The sequence below is a fragment of the Euprymna scolopes genome, chromosome 28 (assembly GCF_053919585.1).
Source record: "Euprymna scolopes isolate OS-2025 chromosome 28, ASM5391958v1, whole genome shotgun sequence".
Classification (NCBI taxonomy): Eukaryota; Metazoa; Mollusca; class Cephalopoda; order Sepiida; family Sepiolidae; genus Euprymna; species Euprymna scolopes.
The window spans coordinates 55,308,892-55,336,511 of NC_136509.1; the positions used below are offsets into that span (position 1 = coordinate 55,308,892).

The following is a 27,620-nucleotide window of genomic DNA, read 5'->3' on the forward strand; positions in this document are numbered from 1 at the left end:
GGCAGTTTATTGTTTATTTGAAACAAGTTTTGCTTTTTTGTTGGTTAACTATGACCTTCGTAAATGAGGTCAGTTGTTTCTGTGGAAAGATTTCCATCTGTAAATGAAGATTTGAAAGAAAAAAATGCACCGAGAAGAAGAAATTCTTTGCATATATAAAACTGAGAGAAAAAGAAAACCTTTACAATTCTTTCAGTTGATTAAGACACAAGTTCACAACTTCTACCTATCACAATTGTGGGTTTAGGATCTATGGGAGGGCAAGTCTATTTGGAATAATAATTGAACTTAAAAATGGAGTGCAAGGAGGGTGGGGTGATTTCAAATCTTTCATCTTTACCTAAGAAATCTTTTTTCAGTCACTGTCAATCCTTGATGATGTTTTGTTTCTTTTAGCAAGAAAGGAAAAAAAAAAAAAAAAAAAAAAAAAAAAAAGGAAAAAAAATATCTATCTGGATGGTGGGGAAGGAGAAAGAAATTTAGGTAGTTTGGTAGAGTGCCGTGAAATTTTCTAAGACAAAATGGTCAAGTTTTTTTCAGGGGTGGGGGAATTTTTCATACTTTGTTCTAAATGATCACTACATCCGGAATTCCTTTGGAAATTTCCCTCTGCAGCAAAAAAAAAAAAAAAAAAAAAAAAGTGACATTTCCCTATCTCATTTGCAGAATTTAAAAAAACAAAACAAAAAAAAACAAAAACAAAAAAACAATGTTTGGTCTGTTTGTTTTTTTCAATATAAATTAAATGATAAATACCAATGATTAAGAGAAAATTTTAAGTTTCAATAATATTAAAAATAAAAAGGAAAAGAAAAAGCCCCCCTCCCACCTCAAAATATACATAAGAACAACAATAATAGTTGCTTTAGAGTGCCGTTGATGGGAAACGAAACTCGTAAAAACTATCCTCATCACAATGTTCTCCGAAGCATCACATGATTTTTGTGGAAGGGGGTTGGTGGGATTTGGAGTAGGGTTCATTTCCAGACAATCCCCGCCTCCCCCATCCTTGCTGAGGACAAGTGTAGAGGGAGGCACAGATTTCATGAAAAAAGTAAATGACACCCTCTACAATAAGGAATGACAAATTCCAAAAGTCGACTGGAAGCATCCATGGCTTCAGGATTAAAATGACTAAATATGGAGTTGTTGATCACATGTCCGGAGCTTCACAAATCACCACGGGGAAATCAACATGAAGACGAGGAAACGGAAGTTCTATTTCACCCTGAAAGACAAAAAATAAAAGACAAAAATAAAATGAATGCAAAACAAAAATAAAATAAAGGCAAACTAAAAACTGACTAAATTTCAAATGCAACACGTTCAGACACAAAATGAATTTTTGTTACGCAAAGGTTAAAAATTTGATGTGAATAATTTCTCTGCATCATTATTGAAATACGATTTGCTTTCACGGCTGTTAACAAAACACAAGAGAAAAGCATATGAATGTCTATCCTTTGAGATGTTTTATATTTTTTATTAAGTAGGTGCGTGCAATTTCATGGTGAAAACTGATAGGGTCGATGGTTTTGAAAGCCAGGCCACCCAGCATTGCCCGGTCGTAAACTATGCTTACATTTACATATGATATTTTGGTTAATGCAGATTTCGTATTTATTATTATATTATATTGAACCCAATATAAAGTAATGATGTAAAAAGTTTAAAAAATAAAACAAAAACGTTTAGCTTACAGTTTACTTTTTCCTTTGATGTTAACACCCGAGTTTTGAAGACATGTTTGCTGCAAGGCTAAAAATTAAAACACGAACCAATAGCTATTACGTTACACATGCATATTTGTAATGCGGCTGTTCAACCTTCACCTGACAAATTCCATTTCTTTAATTTTCACACCAAATATAAAGTTTTGCATGGGTTTAATTACCCTATATATTAAGTTTCATGTTAGTATACCAAAAACTAACAGGAGTTTGGTGTGCAAAATTTTTGAAGCAAATACATATATATGCATACATAAATATATATAGAAAGAGGTTAGTATTTTTTTTTTTTTTTTTTTTTTTTTTTTTTACACAAATATTATGCAAGTATAAATCATGTAGAATATCTGCATGACTATAATTACACATAATATTTAACTAAAGATGATCATCCCATAAGAAAACTGAAAAATCTAATAGGAAATTAATTAAAATGAATGTTTAAAAGAATATGCAAATTAGCTAAATCTTTTGCAGATGAATGCAATTCCACAAGCCATATATATATATATATATATATATATATATATAACAAAGTTGTATTTTCTGTTTAAATAAATAGGAAAAAAGGGTTTTCAATATGAATATCAATACACAAAAAACCCAAATGTATAAAAGTACAGATTACTTTCTGATTGTGTTTGAAAGATTAAAGCCTAAAGTTTCTAAATGGAAAAATATTTTTACACATACAAAAAAAAAAAAAAAGGTACAATAAAAAATGTTTTTATGGCAGCCACAAAAACTCGGAAATTCAATTAAATTTGAAAGTTAAATTAAATGTAAAAAGTCCCTTGAAAGATTAAAATAATTCCAGAAAACTAATATTTAAAATAATTAGTAAAGTCTTAACATACTAAATGAAAAAAAAAAAAAAAAAAAAAAAAAATTGCTTAATTATCCCCAACAAGTTAATTTAGTAACAGAAACTGGCCGCCACTGGATCAAACAAATGAAAAGCAACGCAAAGAATTTCTATGGAAGCTCAAAATGTCAAAAATTCAATTCATGAATTTATAGAGAAATTGTAACATTATTATACCTTAATTTCGGTATTTTTAAAAGATTATAAAATATATTAATTAATTTAGGTAATCTTATTTTGTTGTAAAAAAAAAAAACAAAAAAAACAATTGGTTGTTTAATGAGAATATTTACTTTTTTACATGATAATTAAACATGTTGTAATGATAAAAATCACTGATTACACAATTTATTCACCGTAAAAATTAGTTAAATTAGTTATCTATCTTATTATCTATTAGTTAAAAAGAATATAATTAGTGAGAGGCAAATCCTGTTTTTTTTTTTTGTTTTTTTTAATGTTACCCCATTTGTAAATCTCCAAATTAACTGTAATCACATTTTTTAATTACTTTTTTCATAGTGATCCGGATCTCAATGTTTTGTATATATTAAAAAAAAATTCTTACACTGATATCTGTGTACAAGGAAAATATTAGAATGTTACATTTGAAATTTTTGCAAGAATTGTTATTATTGAAATCACATGAAATATTTTTTCCAATTATGTTATTTTTTGATTAAAATATTGAATAAACAATGTTTAATTCAATGATAATATCGTTAGTGTGAGAAATTAATTTTTCTTAAAGTTATATTGATTTTATTAATACAGAGTTTAGGGGCTTTTTTTTTTATAATGTTCCTGAAATATTTTTTTTTTCAATTTTTCTAATTTTTAACATCTACAATGCTTTATTTTATAAAAAAAGAGCAAAATAAATACACACATTTTTTTTTGTACTTAAAACTAACTTTAGTAAAAAGTATTTTTTGTTTACATAAAATACATTTTCAGTAATATTTTAAAAAATAATGGCTTCATTATATTCTGTGATCACTACAATTAAATACTGAAAATTTCATTAAAATTAGTTGTTTTCCTGAATTTTGGTAAATTTTTAAGTGAATGGAATGGGGGGGGGGTTTCAAAATTTTAAGACATTTTGGGGACCGGCCATTCGGTACTTATTATTAAGAGTTTTAAAAAGTGCCGTTATCAAATGTTTGTTGTCCCTCATATCTCTTTCTACTTCAAAAATTGGTTGTGCAACACTGTCACATTAGTTTGTGATTCACTACAATAAGCAAGTCCAACTAATTTCGCTCTCTTTTTTTCTAACAAAACTACTTTTAAGCTTTAACTAGCCTGGGTGCCCGCCATTGTCCGAATGTTTGTAGGTGTAAAAAAAAAAAAAAAAATTAAAAAAAAAAAAAAAGTGGTAGTAGGCAGTCTGGCTCGAACCCGTACCGCAAAGGAGGAAGAGAATGTGAAAAAAAAAAACAAACAAAAAATGTGACGTCTTTGCTGTTGCGCCCATCGCCAAACCGAAGTGATGAATGTTTAAATTAAGGCTAGTCAATCGAAAGGAGAGGGATGACTTTAAAAAATATTGGCGATAAATAGCGACCCCCTCCTTGTAGAAAAGTGATCAGTTGAGGGTGAAGGAATTAATCTTTTTAGCCAATTTTTCACTATTTTTCGTCCAAAGGGTCAAGCTTCAAAATAATACTGATCTCATGAAAATCCATTGCTTCTGTCCAAAGTTTCAGGTAGACATACAAACATACATACTACATTTAAACAAACAGGTGAGATTTCTATCATAGATTAAAAAAAACTAAAAACTAATAGATTGAACTTACATCACTGGAAAGACACAAATACGGCAATAAAATGTTTTAAGGATTGAACAAAATTATTTTACAATCAAAGATAAAAAAGATTTTTACTTTTCCATTGAAGTAGATAAGACATTGGAATTTGTTAAACGATATATGGTATTTTTTTTTTATGTCATTTAACCCCTAGAAATTTTTTTTTTTACTTTTTGCCTAGTACGTTTAAACAGCCTTTAAAAAATAATATGATAGAAATTAAAATAAAAATAAAGTTTTACATTTTTGAGTGGGGGACCACTTTCTCATATAAATTTAACATTAAATGAGCACCCACTTCATGGCCACCTAGCATTCAATAAGACATGTTACTCCTATCATTTTAAGTTTGCTGACTGGAGGTTTGGGGGGAGGGGATGAGAGCGGTAAAACATGAAAAATTAAAATTTGGGGGGGGGGTGCAGAGAGAGAGAGACACACACACAGACAGACAGAGAATTACATTAGAAACATAAAATTATGATAAATTTCATTTCAATTTTTTTTGAATTAATTTTTGATAAATGTGGCCTGGTAAACCAACACAGCCTACCTTTAAAAAATTGTTATCTAGAAAACAAGTTTTTAAAAGGTAGGTTATATGTTGGTCTACCAGGCCACATTTACCAAATATGAATTATTAGAAAAAAAAATCAAATGAAATTTATCGTTATGCTTCTAATGTAGCCTCGCCAAAAAAAATTTTTTTTTTAGAATTTGTCAGGTTTTCGAAAGATTATTATTATGTGCAAAGGGAAGTAAGCTCGTTTAAGCTCCCTCGAAAGTGTAAGGGAGATAACACTTACTAACCTTAACAATACTATTTTATGACAATAAGATATGACAAAAAAAAAAAAAAAAAAAAAAAAAAAAGGAAAAAATAAATGAATATCAACCAAACGGTAAACTTTGATATCACGATGGAAAGCCACGAAAGTATGCGAGTTGTATATAATTTCATAAGCTTTCATTTATAAGCAACAAGAAAAACATTCGGGTTTCCAGAAATTAATTCCTAATCATGTTGGAATGTGAATGATACATATACTAGGGTATTTAATTCTCTTCCACTGCAAGAACTGACACTCGGGTTGGAAAGTAGGATTGAGAAGTCAGCACCCCCAAGGAGGGGCACTGACTTACAAAAAGTGCCTGGGAAGCCACCTCGGCCAGTGAGGGCGCCTCAGGCGATTAGCAATAAACTCTTTCTCAAGAGAAGGCAAAGTGTGGGAGGGTGGACCTCCTAGAACTGCACAGAACTTAACACCCACAGCAAAATCAATAGGGACCAGATCATTACAGGAATGGTCTAATCTTTGTTGATTTGGGGGGGGGGCGATAAAATTCCTAGTATGATTTTTTATGTGTGTGGGTTGATGCATGTTACCATGATTGTATACAAAGTAAACAATTTTCCCAGGTGAATCATGAACCAACCTGACCCATGGAGTGAAAAATGCCAGATGAGTACATTTTATTATATATTTTTCTATTACTTTTCAAGTATAACAATTTCAGGATGTGGAGAAATGAGAGAAAAATCATCTTTTTACCTGAGCAATTAAATTTCTTTCTTGTTTCCGCATGACACGTTTCTTTCCTTGTCGATCTAAAAATATTTCTTCATAAAACTCATGTGCTAAATCTCCATCTTCATCAAAATACATCGACCTGAAAAAAAAAAAAAAAAGAAGAAAAGTTTTACAGAGAAGAAATAAGAAAAAGAGACTGCATTTCTTTTTTAATTTTTTAAGAATCTTCTAGGAAAAAGTTTGCTGCTTCTGCTGATAACAATGCTCAATAACTACAAGAGAATTGGAAAAAAACTTTGTAAATTTCACAGTAAATATGATTATGTTTTAAACAAATCAGGAGACAGAAGAACTGGGACATAATAAATAAGAGAATAGTTAAATTCCTTAAAGGATTCTGTGATTAATGCTATCTGGCTTGCTGTAAAGCTGCAAATTCACTACATAGCAATGTGTGGCTACCAGCCTTGCTGTCAATGGCTGCTGAGTACCAGCAAGATATTTGATGAAACTGATATCTTGTATATTGGTTTTGGAAAAGGATATTTTATTAACTATCATTTGTTGCTGTTGAATAAATTTTATTTCAATAAAACAGATAAAAATCTGTTTCTATTTATGTTACACAAACTTGTTATTTAGAAAATAACGATTTCAAGTTTTAGGGAGAATAAACAAATTGTTTTTAATTTTTTTTTTTTTTTTTAATTCAAGATTCTCAAAATCTGTCATCTTCCAGAAAAGAGTGAGCAACTATTAGTTTTATGTTTACATGAAGCCAAAAATGAATTAGTAATTGGCAAAAAGTATAAATCAAACTTAATTATAGTTAAATAACAAAATGACTGCCTGTCACATATTTGCACAAAACTTAGAAATTGCATAAAACTTTAAACATTTAATTTTCTATACCTAAATGAAAAATTAAAACCGGATCTAGAGTACTTATGTAGAGCAAAATTCGATTTTACATCACTTTTAGGTGATTTAATGCTAAAATGATACTTGTCAACGATTAGTGAAGATGAGTGAGATTCAGAGACATTATCCCATTTTCACTTGGAGGATAATCTTCAATGTGATTCCGTTTGTAATGTAAGTACTCAATTTAGAGTAATCAGGCTTTCAGTTTCACTTGTAGACCAGAAACCGAACAAACCAAAATTGTTTGGTATTAATTTTTATCAATATTTGTACTATTACTGAACAAAAATATATAAAAACTTTAATTATTTTTGTTTTAATTAATTTTAAATGGAAAATAAATCTCAGAAATGTTTCTGCTTACATTTTGTTTAAGAATTATTTGACTTTGCAACTAAAACAAACATTTAGGCAAAATTAGACTTTATTCAATATATATATTTATTCAATATAGACTTTTTGGTGATACACAGATTCTAACGTTTCTCTAACAATTTGTTGCTTTATTTTGTAGAAACATTTATCTTTGCTCTAAAAATACACCCCAGTTTCTGATACCATTTCTGCAAATCGTTTTCTCCTGGAGGATACCAGAAAACAAATGTATTCTGCAAACAACAAAGTCATTGAGACAGAGAGATCTGTAAAATAGAGGCGGCACAGAAGCAATTTAAAATGTTATCCTTGTGATCTACTTTCGACATTATGCATTGTCTTGGTGACAGAGTGATTTTTTTTCTTTATTTGTGGCAATTTTTTTGTTTTAAACAGCAATAATGCAATATAATATTCACTGTTGATGGCTTTCTTTCAAAGTAATCAGTGAACAAAATGCCTTGTACATCCCACAATATGGAGGCCAAACCCTTACCTGCTGATGTTTGAAAATTTGGTCGCTGTGTATTGCTTTCACCTACTCTGTTCACTCAGCTGACTATCAATTTAATTTTAGAATGAAATAACAGATCCAAAAGCTCCTTTTTGTTGTGTTGAAATAGTCGCAAACAGCGCTCTGAATCGTCGACGCATTGTTGCTTATGATAGACTGAGTAAATGTGATATCCATTCAACAAAAATTTCTCGTTAAATGTTTATGCAAAAATGGTGAATACTATTTTATTTGGAATTCATCGAGATGAGTATTATTTATTAATTTTATTTATTGTGGAGGAATAGTTGGCCGAAATGTGAAACAACAAAGAAAAGATGGGAATAATAGTTGGCCAAAACAAAAATGGTGAATACTACTTCCTAATATCTTTAATTCCTCTACTATCTCACTAAACTTCAGTTCAGGTTCAGCAAAAACAAAGTTGTGAATATAGTCGATTGGTTGGCATTATTACTTCTACTGGTATTACTACTACGAATTGAAGTCAGGCAAAGAAGAAGAATCAGCACATCGAAGCTATGTGTTGGTTGAAGGTGACAAGAAAGAAGAATCGTTTATATTAGGAAATAATCCTTATCTGACAGTGGGAAGTGTTTGATGAGAATCTAACTTAGAATAAGGGATTATTTCCATGTTATTCACTACACCATGGACAGGACCTGTGGCATGGATAAAGAACTTGGTAAATTCAGTTGTAAGTTACACGCTTATGGAGGTCAATAGTGCAATCCTTAGTTGACACAACATTCAAAATACAATAGCAAATTACTTAGGACATTATGGCTGATGAAATGAGAGCCTGCTACCATTGTTGATTAAATTAAGGGTTCTATTTGAAATTCTGTGTAGATTCCCAAGTTCAGCAGAAAGATTCCTTGATCTCGCCACTATACACCAAAAGAAGTTCAGAGGTTACATTGACAGAAACATGAAAATAACACTCAAGATGAGGCTCGTAGTCAAGATAATCCAATAATATGAATGTCAACTTTTGTGTTCTACCGAGTTATAATATGAACTTCTTTAGAATAAACCTCAAGTTGAATTTCACCTGCAGTATTTACTTAGCTCAAAGATTGAAATGCTTTTTATTTATAGAATTGAAGGAGTTTTTTTTCCCTCCTTATAATACAACCAAGTTAAAATATTCAAACTTTATTTTATATATATACACACACACACACACACACACACACACACACACACACTATATATATATATTTAAATAAATAAATGTGCTGGTTGTGACCATTTCATGCACTAACGTCAAAACATGATATTTCAGTTAATTCAACAAAATACTGGCTTGCTGCTACTCCTCTCCAACTAATTTGAAAAGTCAGGTTGTTTTTCTTTTTATCTCTCTCACTCTCTCTCTCTCTCACTCTCTCACACTCACACACACACACACACACACACACACAAATAAATTGCTTATTTACAAAACGAGAAACATCAAATAAGAATGGTAATGATTAATTTGATATAATTAACAAAATTCTTTTCTCATACTAATTTTCTTATATTTCTTTATGTTCTTTTGTTAATGGTGAATTCGTTTTTAAAGATTATTTACTCAACATCAATGATTTTCTTATATTTCTTTATGTTCTTTTGTTAATGGTGAATTCGTTTTTAAAGATTATTTACTCAACATCAATAATTTTCTTATATTTCTTTATGTTCTTTTGTTAATGGTGAATTCGTTTTTAAAGATTATTTACTCAACATCAATGATTTTCTTATGTCGAATAGAATTAATGTCGATAATAACATTCTTGTTGTGTACATTATTTTACCTCAAATTTAGTGACGTTTTATTTCTTTTTATTTAAGGTAATTTTTTTAGCATAATTATGAAAGTATTTTCTCATCTAATCCACATCATTTTTTTTTTAAAACTTATATTAGGTACTAGCGGGGGTGCCCGGCGTTCAGGTGGTGTAGTAAGGAACCTGGGGAGGGGGGAGGGAGTGTAAAAAAAAAAAAAGTGGTAGTAGTGGGAGAGGGGAAGCAAAACAACAGTAGGTGTTAAAAAATGTGATAATAGGCAGGCCGGCTCGAACCTGTAACGTGAAGGAGAAAAAAAAAGGTTAACCCCCCCCCCCCAAAAAAAAAACATGTTAGCTGATGTCTCCATTGCCCAACCAGAAGTTTGGAACATTGAAATTAAGTGTAGTCAATTGAAAAGAAGATGATAACTTGCTAAAATGTCGGCGAAAAAAGCAACCCTTCCTTGTACAAAACTGGTCAGTTGAGGGTGAAGGAATGAATGTTTTTGGCCAATTTTTGGATATTTATCGTTCGAAGGATGGAGCTTTAAAACGATACCGATTTTGTCAGGATCCGTCACAAGTTTCTGCAAGACATACAAACATACACACATTCTACCTTTTATATATTAGACTAGCGGGGGTACCCAGTGTTGCCCGGGTGGAGAGAGGTGGTATACTAAGGATATTGAACCCTCCCCACCAAAAAAATTAGCTGCAGTAGGCAAGCTCGAACCTGTAACCCGAAAAGAGGTGACAAAAAGATAATGTGCTGTAATAGCCACAACGACTTATGATGTCACGATGGATCAAAATAACATTTTTTAAACATACATTGAGATTGCTAGATGTATGACTTGCAAAAATGTTGACGCAAAAAGTGATCTCGCCTTGTAAAAAACGGCCCAGTTGACCAGCACAGAATCAATCTTTTTGGCCAATTTTTACATACTTTTTTTCAGAGAGATTGATGTTTCTAACGATATCAATTTTGTCACGGTCCAATGTGTCTGTCAAAAGTTTTTGGCAGATATACAAACACACACAGATACACATTTTCCCTTTATATATTAGACTAGTGGTGGTACCCGGCATTGCCCAGGTGTGTAGAGGTGGTGTAGTAAGGATATTGAGCACGGGTGAGGCATAAAAAAAAAAAAAAAAAGGGGAACGGAAAAAACAAAAATACATAAATGTTAAATCTTTCAATAAAAAAAAAGAAAAAGACTTGCAAAAATTGTGACGCAAAAACTGATCCCTCCCTGTAGAAAAGTGCCCAGTTGAGGGTGAAGGAATTAATGTTTTTGGTCAATCTTTCGATATTTGTCGTCCGAAGGATCGAGGTTCAAAACGATACCAGTTTGGGCAGGTTCCAATGCATCCGTCGGAAGTTTTTGGCAGACATACAAAATACACACACACATTTTGCCTTTTAGCTTGGGTGGTGGTGGGTGCTGAGAAAAAGAAAAAAGTAGTAGCAGGCAGGCAGGTTTGAACCCATACCGCGAAGGAGGAAAAGAATGTGGGGGAAAAAAAAAAAGTGACATCTTTGCCGTTGCATCCATTGCCAAACCGAAAGTAAGGCTAGTCAATCGAAAAGAGGGGATGACTTTGGAAAATATTGGTGAAAAAAACTGACCCCTCCCTGTAGAAAAGTGCCCAGTTGAGAGTGAAAGAATTAATGTTTTTAGCCAATTTTTCGGTATTTCTTGTCCGGAAGGTTGAGCTTCAAAACGATACAGAGCTGGTAAAAATCCGTTAATTAGGTGAGATTTATATTATAGACTAGCGAGGGGTACCCGGCGTTGCCCGGGTGTTTTTCGGGGTATGTGAAAAAAAGCTGAAGCGTTGACGACGCGCAGTTGGAAAATAGTAAAGTGTTCGAAAACAAACAGGTGCACGTTTTTGATTGACGTGACGGCGATAGGTATTCAGCAGTTATTTTGTGTGGGACAGTTTTGAATAAATCGGTTTGTTTGTTTTTAAAAACCCGCTCCCTGTTTATTAGGAGGAGCGAAGACAAAGTCGACATTGAACAAACTGGCTCTGGGCCTGTGATTAGAGTCGAGGTTTGCTTTTTTTATACCGAAAACCGAATGTAACGCATGCCGATGCGGGAAATGTGGAATAATTAACGTTTGAAAGTGAATAAAATTAAATAGAGAGGCGAGCTCCGTGGATAATTCGTAGATATTACAATTTATAGATGATATAAAAAGTTTTAAAAAGTTGTGAAGCGAGCAAGCGCTTGTTTGAAAGAAGCCTTTCGTGGACATTGAGGAAAAGCGTACATACATACATACATTTTCGCTTTTATATTTATTTATATTTTAGATTATATAAACCAACAAGGTTTAAAGTGCAAAAATGGGTAAATATAGTGCCATTCTCTTAAATTTCAAATTGCGATATTTTTATTTTTATTTTTTTTGTTACTTTGATAAAATTAAGATGCAAACAAGATTTTCTCTATTCTTTTTATAAATGTACAATTTTTTTTTTTTTTTGTGGCATTGATAGTTTTTTTTCCAGGTTATTTCAAATTACTATTTTGGGTGACAACTTTTTAATGTTGATGTTGAAAACTTTAGTAAATCTTTACGCTATTATCAGTTTTCATTTTTTTTTTTTTTTTTTTTTTTTTTTTTACATATTTACAATACGAAGTTTTATCATTATTGCTATTAAAAGAAAATCTAGCTTGATCTCTTATGTACTATGAACCACATCAAGATTCAATGTTGAAAATGAATCAGTTGTATATATTTTTTAAGAGCAACTGTTTATGGCTTCCACTTAACTTTAGTGAATGAATTATCAAATTGTGTCTCCATCAATTTTTACATAGTTCAAATGCAAGTTTTTTTTATCAATTTAATATTAGAAGAAAGATATAGTTTAATCTTTAATACATCATTATAAAGATTCAATGTTTCTGAAGTTGAAATGAATCTTATATGAACAAAGTTGTACTTACATGTCATTTTTTTTTATAGATTTGGTAATTGGATGTTGCTCAATTGGTTTTATCCAATAATTATGATTAATTTTCATTTAACACAAGTTAACATTTGTAAGGATTTGTCATTTGTTTGCATTTTTAGTGAAAATTAGATTTTTCTAATTTAACTTGAAACAGTCATGATTTGGTGGCTGCCTGAGCTACCAAATATCTATGTGCCCACATTCAATTTTTTATTTATTTTTTTTTTTTAGATATAATGAAAATAAAATTTGGTTTTGGGATACCTATTTATATAGGTGTGCACATTCTTTGTTAAAAAATTGTGTACTCTTCGCAAATAAAGCATGGATCATTCATTGCAAAATGATGTGGAAGGAAATAAAATGCAAACTTTAAATCAAGTGAAGATAAAATAGAAAACAATTTTCAGACTTATATTTTGAACTAACAAAATACATATATGTATATACTTATGTAAAACCAACATATATATATATATATGTGTATAATACAATAGTGCGTGTGTTATTTTGTGTGTACCACTTACATCTCTTCTTCCGAATGACTCATTTGTTATGACCTTCCATTTCTTGTAATAAATAATTTTACCAAGAATTCTTCATAAGTTTTGGTTTCAGTTATGATTCAAGCTGATGCACTCGAGTCAAATATATTTTTTAAAATCACAACTTTATAATATATAAGAATCGATAGAAAATAGATTATATATACAAAATTTGCATAAATTAAAATATATTTAAATGCATTTTACGACTGGGCTATGCCGGGCGTCCTTGCTAGCTTAGATAAATGTAGTTTTAACAAAATAGCTACAATAGTATTAGTGTCTTCATTTATACCGAGCATCCACAGAATGCCAACATCAGTATATTACATATGAAAGAGTCCTCTGTGGAATTTCCACAGGTCCCATTAGTGTAAAACTAGCAATAATATATACGTGAATAAGAACAAAAACAACTGGTATAATGTATAGCTGCAATTTTATTTCTGAGAGTAAACAGCTTATTCACACGTATGTGCAGGAACTCGTTAATATATTAACAGCCGTCCGTCCCCTCCTGCCATAAGATAACTATTTTTGTTATAAACATCAATCTTTTATTTTAAGTTTTTTCTTGAAACTTGAGTAAAAACTATAATATTCTCTTGTCATAGTTCTACTTATTACTATTACCAAGGAGGTAATGTTTTCAGTCGAGTTTGTAGGTTTGTCACTAGGTTTGTATACAGCATAGCAATCACAATGCTTGACCAATTGTCACTAAACTTGGTAAAAAAATATCAGTCATAATCTTAGAACAAATTTACTTTTGGGATATCAAGATCTAAGTCACTTCTGGTGAGAACTCCGGTTCTATTCATCATAGAGGATCACTACATGGTCCCCCACTTTATAAAACTTTCACCTTGAAAATTTTGTTAAATAAAAAATTTTGATTGAATTTGAACTTCTGATCTTTCTCTGATGTATGGCTATGATGTATGGCAATAGTTGACATATGGCCATGATGTATGGCAATATTTGATGTAGCACCATATTTGATGTATGGCAATGATGTATGGCAACATCTGATGTAGCACCATATTTGATGTATGGCCATGATGTATGGCAATATTTGATGTATGACCATGATGTATGGCAATATTTGATGTATGGCCATGATGTATGGCAATATTTGATGTAGCGCCATATTTGATGTATGACCATGATGTATGGCAATATCTGATGTATGGCGACGATGTATGGCAATATCTGATGTATGGCAATATTTGATGTATGGCCATGATGTATGGCAATATCTGATGTATGGCCATGATGTATGACAATATCTGATGTATGGCCACGATGTATGGCAATATCTGATGTATGGCCATGATGTATGACAATATTTGATGTATGGCAATATCTGATGTATGGCCATATTTGATGTAGCGCCATATTTGATGTATTACCATGATGTATGGCAATATTTGATGTATGGCAATATCTGATGTATGACCATGATGTATGGCAATATTTGATGTATGGCCATGATGTATGGCAACAGTTGATGTATGGCAATATTTGATGTATGGCAACAGTTGATGTATGACAATATTTGATGTATGGCCATGATGTATGGCAACATATGATGTATGGCCATGATGTATGGCAACATTTGATGTATGGCCATGATGTATGGCAACATTTGATGTATGGCCATGATGTATGGCAACATTTGATGTATGGCCATGATGTATGGCAACATTTGATGTATGGTCATGATGTATGGCAACATTTGATATATGGCCATGATGTATGGCAATATTTGATATATGGCCAGGATGTATGGCAACATTTGATATATGGCCATGATGTATGGCAACATTTGATGTATGGCCATGATGCATGGCAACATTTGATGTATGGTCATGATGTATGGCAACATTTGATATATGGCCATGATGTATGGCAACATTTGATATATGGCCATGATGTATGGCAACAGTTGATGTATGGCAATATTTGATGTATGGCAATATTTGATGTATGGCAACAGTTGATGTATGGCAACATATGATATATGGTCATGATGTATGGCAACATTTGATGTATGGCTATGATGTATGGCAACATTTGATGTATGGCCATGATGTATGGCAACATTTGATGTATGGCCATGATGTATGGCAACATTTGATGTATGGCCATGATGTATGGCAACATTTGATATATGGCCATGATGTATGGCAATATTTGATATATGGCCAGGATGTATGGCAACATTTGATATATGGCCATGATGTATGGCAACATTTGATGTATGGCCATGATGCATGGCAACATTTGATGTATGGTCATGATGTATGGCAACATTTGATGTATGGCCATGATGTATGGCAACATTTGATATATGGCCATGATGTATGGCAACATTTGATGTATGGCCATGATGTATGGCAACATTTGATGTATGGCCATGATGTATGGCAACATTTGATATATGGCCAGGATGTATGGCAACATTTGATATATGGCCATGATGTATGGCAACATTTGATGTATGGCCATGATGTATGGCAACATTTGATGTATGGCCATGATGTATGGCAACATTTGATATATGGCCATGATGTATGGCAACATTTGATATATGGCCATGATGTATGGCAACATTTGATATATGGCCATGATGTATGGCAACATTTGATATATGGCCATGATGTATGGCAACATTTGATATATGGCCATGATGTATGGCAACATTTGATATATGGCCATGATGTATGGCAACATTTGATATATGGCCATGATGTATGGCAACATTTGATGTATGGCCATGATGTATGGCAACATTTGATGTATGGCCATGATGTATGGCAACATTTGATATATGGCCATGATGTATGGCAACATTTGATGTATGGCCATGATGTATGGCAACATTTGATGTATGGCCATGATGTATGGCAACATTTGATATATGGCCATGATGTATGGCAACATTTGATATATGGCCATGATGTATGGCAACATTTGATGTATGGCCATGATGTATGGCAACATTTGATATATGGCCATGATGTATGGCAACATTTGATATATGGCCATGATGTATGGCAACATTTGATGTATGGCCATGATGTATGGCAACATTTGATATATGGCCATGATGTATGGCAACATTTGATATATGGCCATGATGTATGGCAACATTTGATATATGGCCATGATGTATGGCAACATTTGATGTATGGCCATGATGTATGGCAACATTTGATGTATGGCAACATTTGATATATGGCCATGATGTATGGCAACATTTGATGTATGGCCATGATGTATGGCAACATTTGATGTATGGCCATGATGTATGGCAACATTTGATATATGGCCAGGATGTATGGCAACATTTGATATATGACCATGATGTATGGCAACATTTGATATATGGCCATGATGTATGGCAACATTTGATATATGGCCATGATGTATGGCAACATTTGATATATGGCCATGATGTATGGCAACATTTGATATATGGCCATGATGTATGGCAACATTTGATATATGGCCATGATGTATGGTAACATTTGATATATGGCCAGGATGTATGGCAACATTTGATATATGGCCAGGATGTATGGCAACATTTGATATATGGCCAGGATGTATGGCAACATTTGATATATGGCCAGGATGTATGGCAACATTTGATATATGGCCATGATGTATGGCAACATTTGATGTAGGGTCATGATGTATGGCAACATTTGATATATGGCCAGGATGTATGGCAACATTTGATATATGGCCAGGATGTATGGCAACATTTGATATATGGCCATGATGTATGGCAACATTTGATATATTGTCATGATGTATGGCAACATTTGATATATGGCCATGATGTATGGCAACATTTGATATATGGCCATGATGTATGGCAACATTTGATATATGGCCATGGTTTATAGAAATATTTGATGTATGCCCATGGTTTATGGAAATATTTGATGTATGCCCATGGTTTATGGAAATATTTGATGTATGCCCATGGTTTATGGAAATATTTGATGTATGATCATGGTTTATGGCAACATTTGATATATGGCCATGATGTATGGCAACATTTGATATATTGTCATGATGTATGGCAACATTTGATATATGGCCATGATGTATGGCAACATTTGATATATGGCCAGGATGTATGGCAACATTTGATATATGGCCATGATGTATGGCAACATTTGATATATTGTCATGATGTATGGCAACATTTGATATATGGCCATGATGTATGGCAACATTTGATATATGGCCATGATGTATGGCAACATTTGATATATGGCCATGGTTTATAGAAATATTTGATGTATGCCCATGGTTTATGGAAATATTTGATGTATGCCCATGGTTTATGGAAATATTTGATGTATGCCCATGGTTTATGGAAATATTTGATGTATGATCATGGTTTATGGAAATATTTGATGTATGGTCATGGTTTATGGAAATATTTGATGGCCGACATAAGGCTTTAGCCCAAACATTCATTGCCAGGCTGAAGTATAAAGACTTTTGTTCTGGTTTTAATATTTCTATCTCTCATTATACTGAAATAATTGAAGTTTTATTTTATGCACTGCTTTAGTCAACATTTGAAGGTATATAATGTAGATATAGATTAGTATTTTGACTCGAATATTTCACAGCAATATATTTCAATCTTTGATGATAAATACTTTGTTAATTCTATCGCACTTTAGTTGTTAGCATATATGCACTTGTACTTCATAACCTTTTTTCTATCCTGATATAATGGTTTCGGAAATGTTGCTTCTTGCATTATATTACTAGAGAAACCATATCTTACATTGGATCAGATAAACTTTTCATCCAAAATGATAAGCATTTACTCATAATATAGAAAATAGAACTGTGGGTTATAATAGTTAATTAATAGTCAATTAATTTGCAAAGCAAAATGCAAATTAGTTAACCTTTGGATGTCAATCAGATAGGCATGACACAATATATTAGAAAATTGTTCTTCAATACGAAGTCGGTCACTGTCAGTGTAACAAATGGCTACACTTTATAGCTAAACAGATAAAAACAGATATTTGGCTTTCCATGTCATTTGTTTTTTTGCAAGATTAATGAATCAGCATTTAGTTTGTAACAACTTATCAAAATATTTCTTTCATCTTCAAATTGGTTTTACATTTATTGAAATTAGATTATAATCTCGGGTTTCTTTAATGTATTTTAAAACAAATTTACTAAGTATTATTTGAACTATTGTTCTCATCTTGGATGTTATCTCACAACATTTCGACCCGATGTAATTCCCGACCTTTTTCAAGTGTATCTTGTCAAACATGAGAATCTGTACAGAATTTTGAACGGAATCCTTTATTTAATCCATAGGGATAATTTACTTTATTTAATCCATAGGGATAATTTACTTTATTTAATCCATAGGGATAATTTACTTTATTTAATCCATAGGGATAATTTACTTTATTTAATCCATAGGGATAATTTACTTTCAATCCATCAGCCATGATGAGATACAGATGTTAAATAATTTAAGTTATAAACACTCATCTAAAAAATTTCAAAACATAAATTTACTTTGATTCAAAATCTTCATGTTGAGATAATTTGGCAATTTCATAACGTAAATCAGGTTTGCTACAGCAAGTCCGTGTATGAAAATAAAACAATAACTTGACAAAAGTTCAATAGTAATATGCAGATGACAAATAGAAAAATGTGTAAAAAAATAAATTAAAAAAAAAAAAAAACATTTTTGCTAGAAATAAATTTCCAACAAAATGTTTGTTTTATTTAGGGCTTTTTAGAAAGGTGGATATAAAACAAAGTTAATACAAAAGTGATAGAAATGAAAAAAAAAAAAACAAACTGTTGAAATAATTAAAAAGTACATGTAGTTGACATGACATCATGAAAGCATATAAACGCATATTCTTATGTATTTGTATATTCTGTATGAAAATTAAAAGATTTAAGTTAAAAAAAAATACCTCATTTTTTATTCATCGAATGAAAAGGTAGCAGTATATTAGAATTTCCAGTTTATTTTTACAAGTATTTATATTTGAACTTTATTTGTATCTGAGATTTTAAAATTATTGAAGTGGCAACAATATCCCCAAATACTTTTTATCAAAATCACAAAACCAATTCAAATTGTTTTTCAATTTCATAAGAGTTTATTAATAATCTAATTTTCCTTTAATGTATTTCAAATTATTTAGATTTAAAATCGGTTTATTAGAATAAACAAATGTTGTGATAACTTAGTAATTACATAACATTACTAAGATTGTGTAAATTAAAATAATTTTTCTGTATAATCCATTATTTGGCAATTCTTTAGAATCTGTATCCGTACTTAGGTTGCATGGTATAGCCTTTGAATTAAAATTGTTTTATCATCATATTCAGTTTACATGTTGGTATCTGATGGATGGCTTTTAGAAATTGACTTCCAAGCTAACTTATCTATGATCAGGTCTTTAGACCATTTTCAAGCCCATCCTCACATGTTTTTCTCGACCATCTCCAACTGAAACTGTTCTACATCTACTAATCCAAGAAGTCTCATTCATTCTTTCAATGTGGCCATACCACCAAAGTCGTTTGTTCTGCACACGTTCTTATAGTCGAGATTTAGTCTTCCTCTGAGGTAGTCAGATCTAATCATATCTTCAAGACTCGCATTACACATCTATCATATCATTCTCATATCATTTCTCTCCATGCAACGCATATCCAACTTTCACTGCCCAGTTTTCACTTCTATACATAATAACATTGCATACACATGCCCAATAGATTCTTCTCTTGGTCAACAGTGGCAATGCTTTGCTGATTAGTAATTGCAAAGTTTCATGAACTTATTCCATCTACTCCTAACTTTTGCAATCACTAACACCGCCTTGTGATCCAATGGCATTACCAAAATAACAAAACTTCTGAACAACCTCAACCTCTCCATTCAAATATACTTTTTTTTTATAACTAAGTTTTCAACCATTTCTATTGTTGTATACACTGCTTACACACTCGTCTTCTATCATTTTTTTCATTTATTAATAGGATTTTGTCATTCAAGAATTGTACAATTAATATAAACATTTCTTCATGCTTATATTGCCCTCTATCATGCGAGACAATTTTATAGGTGAAGCTATCAATTTCTATTTCTACAATTTGAAATAAAGTCGATTTTGAAGTGGGTGGGACATAACTTGTTCAATTACTGAATCCATAAACTGGAATTAATGAAGTTGTTTCAATAACCCGTGGATCCATTCATTGTAGAATGATATGGAACAAAATGAAATGCAAGCTTTAAATCAATTGAAGATAAAATATAAAACACGTTTGGAGTCAACATTTAGTTTTTGAATTAATCAAATACATATATTTCCTTGTAAAAGCAATTAACAACAACTGATTTACTGCTTCTACAGTAAATGATGACTGCTCCCTCTCTTATACACATTTGCAGATTTATAAATTGCAAATTATAGAAATCAAAAATAAGATTTAAAATGGTAATATCAGGTTTAGTGCTCATTGATTTCTGAGAAACGTCAGATAACTGAAATTTCAATGTCTTTTTATACATATGCCCTCTACCATTTGATCAATGGATTGTGCTCACGCTCACTCCAAAATTGCAGATTATCTCCATATATAATATTTTGATTGCAGAAATTCCCCTTTGGACCAAAGTACCATAGGTTTGCAACAACAGATGCCACATACAAATTCAATACATCTACCCTGACAGCCACTATCTTATGTAGCTTACAACCACCATTTCTGCCACATTCACTCGTGATAATAAAATGCTACCTTACATCCGATGAGCAACACCATCACAATTGCCACATCTGCAGAAGACGTTCCTATTTTCTCTCTCAACATTTAGTGCTCTCACCACTACTAGTTGTCACTGGGTCCAATTCTATATTTTTCAATTACAGTGTGATTACACCCTCCATAACTGGCTAAGACATACATAGATATAACATATTCTTTCAGATTTCCGAATCCTAAATAATAACGGCTCCCTAACCATGGTTGGCTCCCTAACCATGGTTGGCTCCCTAACCATGGTTTCTGGTTGGCTGAGACCTGCCATTCTCATATTCCAGAATTAAACTAATTCCTAAATAAACGAACACTTCTAAAAGTTTACAAAAACTATACTACTAGACACTAGCACTAAAAATAAGAATAAAAAGAAAGAAATACAAACATTAACCGCTCATAAACAGACAAATACTGATAAGCTGATTTACTGGAACAAACGTAAACAAGTAAAAAAACTTTATATACATAACGTCTTCTCCATCTTTACTTGCAGCACGTCCAGAAAACTCAAAAAAAATGTAAACACACCAATGGTTGGGAATGTAAACATGTACAAAATACCTGCACGGCAGTAACTCCCCCGCCTCAAAAAAAAAAAAAAATGCTTTCTTTTGTTTTTTCTATTTTGGCATTTACTATTCTGGTTGACAATTAAATTTTTTTACACTGATTACCTACGCTACAGTTTTAACATGTAAATTTCATTGCATACAGAAACACTTATTTGCTATATATGTTTTCACCAATTTTGAATTCTATGGAGTATTTTATTTAATTTTCTTTTCCAGACTGATTCTTGAAATTGCGCACATGTTAACTTAAAAAAAAAATTTTTTTTGGTAAATTTGTACATTAGATACACCTCCACAATTTTCTTTAGAATGACAACTGTGCTGATTAAGAAAATCTCATTAAAATTTTGCAGTGACAGGTACTTATAGAGATATAAAGACCTGTATTATGCACTGTAATTCACTGGTTGCCAGGTTTGTATGCATGCGCGATAAACAAATCTACTTCTCTCCTAACAACACTGTCACTCCCTCAATTTTTTTTTTTGTGGGTGGGTATGCCGACAACGATGATCATGATTAAATTTGGGGGTAATCCCCCACCCCCAAAAGGGGATTGTCTACTCCAAAAGCCGTTCTTTACAGGGAAATGTTGGGGGTGTCTATTCTGAATGCCATTCTTAAGATGGGGAGGTTGGTGATGTCTGTTCTAAATGCTGTTCTTAACATGACAATACTCAAGAAGTTAAGTGAAAAGTTGTAATTGTTTTGTTTTACACGTTTAAAAAAAAAAAAACACGACAAAACTGGAATTTAATTTAATGCTATTCATGGAAAAAAAGAAGAGTTGAAGAACAAACAGAAACAGCTCGAAACAGTTCATATACAGTGAGAATCCCTAACTTGTAAAATTCTGTTTTTACTTTCCATTTTTACGCATTTCCTTAATTGTTTTTTTTTAGATTCAAACAGTAACTGCAGGTTATCGCCTCAAACCAACACTAATCGCCAGTGAAAGCCAGATTATTTCATTTCAGCCACGGCCACCAGTGTCCGCAATTGTTCAGGGATGGCAGTGGCTAAGAACAACCGTAGTTTACTTTTTTGCGAGGTGGGGGGGGGGGAGGGAAGACTTCCACCGGGCAACGTCAGTTAACGGGTCATGCTAGTAAAATATAAAATCAAAAATTGTATATTACTATATAAAATGTAAAATCAAGATAAAAGTCATGCGATATCATGGGTTGGGGCTAGAAGAACATTAGGCACCTCCAAAAGTCACCACAGAATTACCACCCCCATATGTAAAACGATGTAACTTTATTATAAATTAATATTATCAATATAACTTTTGTACCATTTAAAAAGGGCAAAATAAACTAGTAATAATTTTAAAAAAATTCTTTTTTCATCGTACGAAAATAATGAAATTGCGAGACGAAAATCGTGTTTACATAATTGGTGCTTTAAAATAACATTCCCATGTAGTAAGCATTTCGAATGTGAAAACATACCTTTGTCTAATAAATCTAGCAAAAAATCAACTAATGGTCAGATTTTTGTGAAATTTTTCGATACTTATCCATTTTAGAATGAAATTACATATAAAATGCAGTTGCCATAAAATATACGAGGAGAAATATTTTTTTAGTACATGTCCCCCACCCCATATTTTTTTTTTTTTTGAAATTTGAACAAAATATATTTAAATCTATCGAAATTTCTATTTATTATGAAACATAAGAGTTCAAATAAGTAAAACATTTTTTTTTAAATTTAAATACACGTATTGAACAAAAATTTACCTTGAAGTCGCAATTAAAAAAAAAAAAAGATATAAATTTAATATATTTTTTTTTTAAATAGCGTTTTTTTTAATTAATACATCAGTTGAATTGCCAAGAAAAAGAAACTTCATGAATATTAATTAATTTTAAAAGATTAAAACGATTAAAATTCCATTATTTCAAAATGTTCTGTTACAACATAGATTTTTAATTGTGTTAAAAAAATTTTTAAATATGAAGTTTTATATAAACACTAGTGGAGGGTACCTGGCATTGCCTGGATGTTTAGAGGTGTGTGTGGTTTTAGGTAAATCAAAACCGGGGTCTGGATGTTTGTGTCGGGGGGGGGGGGGGTAAAATTAAAAAAAAAAGTTTTGGTAGGTAAGTATGAAGGATCGAACCCAAACCCTTGAGACGAAGTTGTAAATTAAAGCGTGAAAAAAAAAAAACAAAAAAAAAAAACGTGCGACGTTAACCACTGGGCCACCACGAAATAGTAATGATAACATGTTTGAATTTATTTAAGCATTAAAACTTGGCAGGTGCCCATACTTAATGAGGTCAACTTTAACTGCGGGGCAGTATTTCATTTACTGTGAGGCAGGATTTCTTATATTTTTTTGTTTCCCCAAGATGTTGTGGGGAAAACCAGCTCTCCATAAAAAGGGGATTGTCCAAATTGAATAGCAATTGTCTGATATAAGGAGAAACTCCACATTGATCAAAGCTGATTGCTTTCGGACGTTTCTGGCGATCACGACCGAAAAAATGCCGCCAGAATTAGTTTCGCTTTTATTATACAAAAAAGCTTGATGCACATGCGGCGATCGAAAAATGTTGAATATTTATCTTTTCAAAGTCGAGCAAATTAAATAGACAGGCGACCCCCGTTGTTAACTCGTAGATATTATCATTTAGATGTGATATAAAAAGTTTTAAGAAGAAGGGAGTCGACCGACCGCTTCTCGGAAAAAAGCTTTTCTCGGACATACACAAAAAGCGAACATACATACATACGTACACACATTTTTGCTTTTATATAAACACTAGCGGGGGGTACCTGGCGTTGCCCGGGTGTTTGTAGGTGTGTGTATTGGGGGGGGGGGGGTAAGTAATAAACCTGAAACGAGGTTAAAAAACATCAGAAAAACCAAAACCCAAACAAAGAAACAGCGAAAAAAAAAAAAAATACGCTGTGTGCATAGGAGGGGGGGGGGGTAAACTAAAGAATAAGCGAAGTAAAAAAAAAAAAAAAAAAAAAAAAAAAACGTTGCCCGAGTGTTTAAAGATGTAAAAGGAAAAAAAATAGTTTAAACCCGGAAGCCTTGAGGCGGTGGTGAAACAAACGCCAACCACTTAACCATCTAGGAATTTATTAGAGTGTCAAAATAAGGCTTATAAAGCAGTGAAAGAGGTTTGATTAACAGATAGCCGCTAAATGAGGTCATCGCAGGAGCGTTACGAGATGACGTAGAAGTATTTCATTTAATGCGGGACAGCCTTTTGGGGTTTGTTTACTTTGTTTCAACGCGGGGCAGTTTTCGCTTCCCCAAGATGATGGTTCCCCAAGATGATGATGGTGGGGGTTGGGGGGGGAACTGGCTCCCCAAATGAAAGGGGATTAGCAATTGGTTGATATAAGGAGTTTAACACCAAATTGATCAAAGCTGATTGCTTGCGGACGTTCCCGGCGCAATGCCAAGAACACTGTGTTAGCTTTGAATTAATTTCGCTTTTTATACAAAAAACCCGAATCAACATGCGAGAAGCCAAAATAGCAATAATTTTGTAAAAGCCGCTGTAAGTAAATCTAGACGCTACACGCATTGCCAAATTGTAGATATTATTATAAAGGGGGTACATAAACAGTTCTAAGCGATAGTAACGACCCCGGGAGCATGTGCGAAAGAAGCCTTTGCGAGACATACACGAAATGGTCACACAAATTTTGCCTTTTATATATATAGACTAGCAGGGGGTACCCAGCGTTGCCCGGGTGTTTGAAGGTGTGTGGGGGAGGGGTTAAAAAAAAAAAAAAAAAGTAAGTATGAGGATCGAACCCGAACCGTTGAGGCAGAGTTGTAAATTAAAGTATGAAAAAAAAAACCCCCAAAAAACGTGCAACGTTAACCAATGCCCCACCGTGACATGCTTACGGAAACACGTTTGAATTTATTTAATTACTTGGTGCTCGTTTTAATTAGTTAATGAGGTCAAGTTTGACTGCGAGATTTCATTTACTGCTGAACGCTTCCCCCCCCCAAGATGTTATAGGAAAAAGACTAACCCACATGCGGCGAGCGACAAATATTGAATATTTATCTTCCCGAAATCGAGCAAGTTAAATAGACAGGCGAGCTTCGTTGTTAACTGTGAGATATTACGATTTATATGTGATATAAAAAGTTTTAAAAAGTTGTGAAGCGAGCGAGCGACCGCTCCTCTGAAAGAAGCCTTTTGTAGACACACAGAAAAAGCGAACACACATACATACATACATTTTCACTTTTATATTTATAGATGGCTCGTCGGCCATTTTATCTCCAGATTAAAACCGATTTGAAAATATTATTGCACAAATATTAAGCATTTTGTAGCCCCCCCCCGACCTCATATTTTGTTTGTCTCTTTTTACCGAACAAAAGTATGGAAGCCGAACATGAACATTCAGTAAAACCGTATTTCATATACAAATGTTTATAATATTATTAATCATTAAACTGTAAATGAAGAAAATAAATAAAGGTTTTAAAAAATCATTAAGTCGCTTCTGTGTTTCCATAGTTCGTATAGTTGACACAAGTCTGACATCACGGAATCATGTTTTCTTTCTGTCTTTTTTTTTTTTTTTTTACATTGTTTTGGAGATACCTAAAGAACATGGTGCTCCTCATTCAATTCTCGAGCTAGTTATTACACCATAGTTCATTCATTTGAGGGAACTCATGCGCCAATTTAATGCCTGAGGATCAAGAAAAATTTCTTTCATTCTTAGAGTTCTAAAAAACAACACTAAAACTAGACCAATTAATTGCTGGTTCTTTTTCTTTTGTTTATTATATTGAAGCAGTTGTAAAAGTTTGCGCACGAATTAGAGAAACAAAAATCTATAATGACTTTAATTATTGCTTATATTTCGTGACTCTGACTTACCCAAATGTCCATGATGAGGGTTACATTTCTACTTTTCAACATTTTACTTTCATTTTTACTTTACTTGTATTTCATTTAAAATAGACGTTTAGTTTTTTACTTAAATATGCGTTTATTATTTATATAACAACATTTAAATCGTTTCTTAGACCGTTACGACCACAAGTGTCTACAGTAGAGTTTTTAATATTGTGCGCGTGTGTGGGGGTTAGTAAGGTCACAAAACTTTCATTTTTTTTAATGCTTGAATTAAACGATTAAATATCGAAATTAAAAAAAAAAGTAATTATTTTAATTATTATTCATATAAAGTTCGATTTAAAGATCAGCTTTTAGTGACATAGGTTAAATTGGTAAAACTATAGAAACACCGTGACAGCGAATTAACCCTACCCCTAACCCTACCCCTAACCCTAACCCTAACGCTGTCACGGTGTTTGTATAATAATACCGTTAAATTATTCGTTCTAAACGTTTAAATAAACTTGAATAACAAATTTAAACCATTTTGATTAAATAAAAAAAAGATAGTAAAAATGAATTTAAAAAAAAAAATTTTTTTTAATTAATTTTATTGTTTTTTTATTTTTTTTTTACCTGAATGGAAAAGAAATCCAAAGAAAATACGAGAACTTTCGATATTTTCGCGATCAAAAGCATGAAAACTGATTAACATTTTTTTTACATTTAGAATTTCTTTCTTGTACAAAAAAAAGAAAAGAAAACGAGATAATCTAAGAACTTATAAAAATTTTATAAAAAAACATTCGAGAAAAATATTAATAAAACCCGATTCTACTGATTTTCTATTTTTGACTAAGGAAGATAATCGCCGAAAAATACATTTTAAATAATCATTAATGTTAATTAGTAATAATAAAGATAGTTTGAATTTATTTATACAAGGAAATTAAAATTTTATTTAAATATTTGTTATTTTTTCTTTTAAAATTAAAAAAAGTAAAAAATAAACACATTTTAAAAAAGAAAACATTCATTTTCGTACGCGTATTTCTTTAGTACAAGCACTTACCCACGACGTTTAAAAACATAGGGAGTAATTGGATATTTCGCAGATCTCTTACATAAATCGCTGGAATCCGAATGAGTTTGGGAATAAAATGATGTAATCGGCGATACGACTTTCTTGGCAACGTTTGATGCTGTCTGTCCCATTGCGAAGAAAAAAGCCGAGAAACACACTCCGATTCATCCTACATCAACAGCCATTTTATAAAATAATAAT

General features: G+C 32.1%; 1 protein-coding gene across 1 annotated transcript; it reads right to left on the reverse strand.

Moving 5' to 3' along the window:
* Positions 1-27,620, reverse strand: LOC145249639 (tumor suppressor candidate 2-like). Its single transcript, XM_080111402.1, has 3 exons — positions 27,408-27,620; positions 5,966-6,083; positions 1-1,228 (listed from the first exon to the last, which is right to left on the reverse strand). Exons 1-3 carry the CDS (start codon positions 27,548-27,550, stop codon positions 1,154-1,156), a joined length of 336 nt encoding a protein of 111 aa, XP_079967528.1. The 5' UTR covers positions 27,551-27,620; the 3' UTR covers positions 1-1,153.

What these genes read in the sequence shown, in the direction of transcription:
- LOC145249639 (XM_080111402.1), bottom strand. Translation starts at nt 27,550, where the DNA reads ATGGGACAGACAGCATCAAACGTTGCCAAGAAAGTCGTATCGCCGATT. An exon ending in TATGTTTTTAAACGTCGTGG is followed by an intron (nt 6,084 to 27,407) that starts GTAAGTGCTTGT and finishes TTTTTTTTTCAG; the next exon opens with GTCGATGTATTTTGATGAAG. An exon ending in AAAGAAATTTAATTGCTCAG is followed by an intron (nt 1,229 to 5,965) that starts GTAAAAAGATGA and finishes TTTGTCTTTCAG; the next exon opens with GGTGAAATAGAACTTCCGTT.